Source organism: Atta cephalotes, assembly GCF_000143395.1.
Source record: "Atta cephalotes unplaced genomic scaffold scaffold00049, whole genome shotgun sequence".
Classification (NCBI taxonomy): Eukaryota; Metazoa; Arthropoda; class Insecta; order Hymenoptera; family Formicidae; genus Atta; species Atta cephalotes.
This window is the reverse complement of record NW_012130113.1, coordinates 856,426-862,320: the sequence shown is the minus strand read 5'-3', so window position 1 is coordinate 862,320 and position 5,895 is coordinate 856,426. Positions and strand designations below refer to the sequence as shown.

General features: G+C 28.8%; 1 protein-coding gene across 1 annotated transcript in view; it reads left to right on the top strand.

Annotated features, from left to right (window-relative positions):
* Positions 1 to 5,895, top strand: part of LOC105622825 — a 27,488-nt gene that overhangs the window by 897 nt on the left and 20,696 nt on the right. Inside the window, 1 exon segment of the mRNA XM_012204236.1 lies at positions 1,470 to 1,762. Within this exon segment, the coding sequence (XP_012059626.1) occupies positions 1,470 to 1,762 (293 nt within the window).

Below are 5,895 nucleotides of genomic sequence, written 5' to 3'. Positions count from 1 at the left end.
AAAAACGTAAACACTGTACTTTTACCTTACACTATATGTATATTATATATTTAATCGTATATTATATATATATATATATATATATATAGAACATTTTTTTCATTTGGTCAGACTTTTTGTAAAAAAAAACAATACAAAAAAATATCTGTTTAATTTTTCTATATGTTTTTGTTATTATTTTTGCTTGTATCGCACAGAAAATTTATTAAAAAACATATATGGACACATTTTGTAATTATATATTTTTATGTGTTTATATATATATTTATATGTATATATTCTTACATAAAAACTTCTTTTACTGGTGTAACTTCTTATATTTTTAGATATTTCAACAAATTCGTTCTTTCCATGTTGATTCATAATGTAACTTACATGTCCTTATCTCCAAGGCAAACCTTAATTGCGATCTAGTTGCACCGAAATATATCATCTCTTGTGGAATTAATGTGGACGTAGTTAGGATGTAGCAGGGATATAATATGACATTAATAATGCAGTACGTGTGTAACTATAATATCATTATGATCATTCTGTTGTAATTGCATTAAAAATATTATGAGACTTAATGCATAAAATGTTGAAAACGAGGAATAAATTGAGAGAAAAAAATATATTAACAAATGTAGGCTTTAATTAACATGCAATAAACTACTTTAATTAGTATCTTATTATCAAATGAACGATAAACTTACGTAAATATTACGAATATTACTGAACGAACGATAGATTTATGTAAATATTACTAACGAAATGTTCATAGTCTTTAAATGCAAGAAACTTATATTCTTTATTCACAAACAAATTTTTATCTATAAAGTACTTTTAATACAGTTTACTTATGTATAATACATATAGCAATTTTCTTTCCCTAGGCGTATTTCATTTGAATAAGTTATTTAACACATTCATGTCACAAGCTCAAGGATATTCCAGGATGCGCCGTGGCGATGAATATATTACCTACTACTTATTTCATATTTTTAATATGTACACATTGCACGTACATACATACTTTCTTCACCGATTTAATTTTAATATATTACCTACTACTTATTTCATATTTTTAATATGTACACATTGCACATACATACATACTTTTTTCGCCGATTTAATTTTACGTCAAAATATGACATGAAAAATTCACAATGTGTGTTAGGAAGATATTTTTTTTACAATTATATTTATGATTATATTTTGTGACTTATTTATTTTAATTTTTCTAAAAAAAAGTCTGAATGATTACCCATTATCATTACGTTTTAAAATTAAAATGGTTTTTTTTATTTGACATTTTTTTATTACTCATCGTACTTCATTTTTTTTTAGTAATGCTAATTATTAATGCTGTATGAAAAATTTCATTTGCATTCGTAATTTCTTTTTCAATACATTTAAAAAATTTTAAATTAATAAATTACATTATATCGCAGTTAAAATATTAAAAGAGCGGTTATGTATTTCTGCAGATGAAGAGGGGCCTTATAAACCAGTGCCACCACCGAAACCGGTGTCGAATAATCAGAAAAATCAAGACGTTCAGCAGGACGAACACCGGGAGCAGTCGGTAGCCGAGCGACCGTCATTGCGAACGATTTCCGGTCCGGAAAGGACCAACGTCGCAGAGGACGGGCAGGTTCGAAGCGCAGCCGGGCAGCCCTTTGCACCGGAATACAGGATGCCACCCTTGTACGGGGAGGAGCAGAGTTCGGGTCAGGCTCAACAGGCGGCCAGTTTGCAGACTCACAGCAGCAAGTTCCCGGTAAGTGCGATAATGCACGTGAACGGTGAAATTATCACACCATTATTCTTATCAATCACTTCCTCGCTGTGATTTTCACCGTTTTTCCGGAAAACTGTAATTACAAAGTGTCAGGTTTTTTTATTATTTAATCTCTCTCTCTCTCTCTCTCTCTCTCCTCTTTCTTTTTCCATTTTTCATTTTTAGTAAGCAATAATTAAAACAGAATGCATTCGTGCGAAAATTCTATTATTTTTACTATATAAATCTTATATTATATTTTAACATTTAAAAAGTATGTTGTTCAAATATACTCGATAATAATCGATATGAAGATGTAAGATAATGATCATTATTGATAAATAAAACAATTAAAAACAGATAAAATTTCAATTGAGATAGATACAATTTATTGCTGATGTTGTCAACATTTTTTTCTATTTTGATAAAGATGTAGCATAATATAAAATTATAATATAAAATATTATAATATATTGTAATATAAAATATTGATCAAATTACGATAGATATATATCTTCCTTCCTTTTAACGAGATAATTATGCAATATGGAAATTATTATGTGCCATTAAGATTATAGAGAACATAAAATGTTCTTAATAATATTAAAAATTAATTAAAATTCATAATTTTTTTTAGTTTAATTTTGTAAATTATAAAAAAAATGTATTTTTATATTGTCGTAAAATTTCTTTATAAATAAACAAAGGTTAATTCTACTTGTATATATAATAAAAGTCAAAAATTATCGAAATCGTACAGATTAAAATCTCTCTCTGCGTAGAAAGCTTCTTTATTCAGTTTTGGAGCTTATCGAGGTTAGTGCACCTTCGCTAAACGAACAGGTCACTAATTATTCTACGAGGGCGAATGTGACACCTTGCTTGTTTCGTGTCGCCTCATATATACTAGGAACAATGAGACGAAAAAGAACAAGCGACGCCGCAACGCATAATACAGACAGTGGTGGTTCTAAATCTTTGCTTTCCCGCAACGTTCATTTATTTTGTGCTTTTACTGAATGCATCTTCTCATATTCTAGTCATGTATCTGCATTCTGTAATAATTTTTTTTCTTTCTGTCATATTCGCTTTCGATGGTTTTTTTTTAATTCTGCTAAAATTTTTATTAAAACGGATACATCGTTAGAGCTGACGCATTCACTTGTTTTAAGCGTTGAAAAATTAAAACGTCTATTTGAAGGATATCATGTATGTTATTTTTGATAAATTAAATTTCACGTCTGGTAAATAGAGGTAAAATTTCATTATTGTTCTCATAACTCTTCAGTTAATTATATTTATTTGTATAAGAGATCAAATACTATTTTTTCATAAAAATAATATCGACGACAATGATATACAACATCTCTTGAAACGGCGTTTTCAATTATTTATTGTATTGAATAGCCTGAATTGTGGTAATTTATATTAAACTGTCCCAAAAGTTTTTTCATTTTTTTACTTCATGAATGACACAATTTACTGAAGTATACAAACCGTTCTATCATTTTTTTCTAGTTCTCTAGAAGCAATTTTTTAAAAGTTTCTTTGATTTATTAGCAAAATGCTTGATTGAGGTAGTTTTTTATATTATTTAAAGAGCTCTCTGAATTTAAAGAGCTCCTTTATCACAAAAAGAATTTTTTAGAGACAGGTAATAGGCAGAAGAAAGCAAGGAGGATGGAGTAGAACATCTCAATTAATCATCAGCAACTTATTTCGAACGACCAAAGACATGCTCTTTGGTCGTTCGAAACAAATTGGTGGTATTTAATTAGAATGCTTTATCCACATCCTCTTTATTCTCCGGATTAGTCATCTTCCGATTATTATCTGTATGTTGTTTCTTTCTCTAAAAAAATTTAGTTTTTTAAACAACATTAAAAAATGCCTCAATTAATATTTTTTCATTGATAAATCAAAAAAAATTTTGAAAAAAAGACATTATAAAAGAAAGATCGCATCTTTTCTCATAATTTATTGAAATATTTACGAGTCATTGTGTACAACATTGTATCATTCATGAAGTAAAAAGATGAGAAGAACTATATATATTTATATTATATGTATATTAGATTGGTCCTTTTAAGATAATCTAATATACATATAGTTATGCAAGTTAATTATAATAAACAAATCATATTAATTTCAAATATAATCAGAGTTGAAATTGATCAGAATACTTGAATGTTTTTAAACTTAAATACATGTTTGTAAAAATTAAGATAAAGGATTTTAAAGTTTAAAAACTCTATTTAAAAGGTCAATTTTTTAATGAAAATAGAGAATATTTATTAAAAATATTTATTAAAATATAAAACTATTAAAAATAATGAAATAATAATTTGTTTAATATATTATAAAATTAATACAGTAATAAAATATAGTACAGATTTAATATACTGTCTTATAGATAATACATTGTTTAAATAAATCTTAATTCTAAAAAAAAAACTTTAATTTAAAACTTAATTATATCAGAATATATTAAATATACAAAATATAGCAGATGACTATTTCTTTTGAAGCTGTCTAAGGAGAAAATCATTTGAGACACGTTAATAAATTTATTATTAAAACGAAAGTAACAAATTCTAGGACACCTAATACACGTCTGTTATAGTAAGTTAGACTTTCTTTCTTTCGAACATTATATTTATAGCTATATCATTGCTTGTACTTTTGATTGGACACTCGTTGATTGTAGAAACTTTGATAGTGTCAGGTGATTTCCCGCTGATGATTTCTTGTAATTATCAATCTGCTGCGGACTTCTGAATAAGGAGATTCTACGCGTGTCTTCTTGCGGAGTTAAGAACAACGAGAAGGAACGAGTAGAATTCACGCTTTATTCGATATAAACGGTTAAGCTTTCTATAATTATACTTGATTTCTTGGACACGACAAACCGGGCTCAATTATAATTCCACTAGAAACTGTCAAAGGGAAATTTTTGCCGACAGACAATTATACTTATAACGAGATGAAATATCTACACACTATACTTCAGTTTAAACGAATATTCAATCACACATTTTTCCAATATAAATCTGGAAGCAATTAAATTCTGCATTTGAGATTTTTTTTAAGATTGCATTAGCTCATGTTTTATCTCGGCCGACAATTATTATCGCGTTATTATCTCTCTATTGAAGCTCGTATACATTTTTTATTTCTAATTTTCTCCATTGTCTATCAAGATTTATCCTTTGATTCTCGTCGCCTGACCTTAGTCAATTCCGACTAATTAGCTGAGCGTAATCACGCGGTACAAATGGCGCGCGTTGATCTTCCGCGTTTGGCGTTAAGAATTAGCACGCGGTCCATGGAGAAATCTTCGGTAACAGTTCGTTGTACGCTAGTTACGTTGTTCTTGGGAAGGTTCTCAGAGGTTCTCTATCAAGACAAAGGGGGCATCATACGTGCGTACCGTTCGCCGGAAGTCGGGTAAAGGGGCTTTACTCGCGATAGCCGTTTAGATACACACCACATTTCTCTGCAAGAATCGGCACAACCGCAGGTGAGAATAAATCGGGACAATCCAGTGTTTTATAGTCTTTGCTATTTCAGCGCCTTTATCACCAATTTTTCACACCACTTATCGTTGGCTCGCGTGACGTCATACATACATACGCACGTATGCATACGGACTCGCTTGATCGAAGAGGAAAATTCTAAAAGCGATACGGCCTATCACGTTTATCGATTACGATAGCTGATTGTGAATCAATGTTAATTAACCTTTTTTTGTTAAATATTATAACGTTGCGCTCAATTCTTCTACAGCATTTTAATTATCGCGTGGCATAAAAGCCTGCGGACTCTGTGCGAATTTCCTTTGACAGAGAAAGAGTGACTACATTCTCATGTTTGGAATTATTATTTCGTGCTTTCTAACAAAAATTCAATTAAAATACTGAGAATTCTGTCTAATAAACTAAGAGATGAACCTATGATTTTTGTGAAGAATTCTTTATCTTTTTATTTTATTTTGAAAAGTATTAAGTAAAAACGTTAATAAATTTATTTTAGATTAATTTAATTTAATCGACTTAATTTTATTTAATTAACTACAGGATATCTCTAATGCATATATATATATATATATATATATATATATATATATATATATA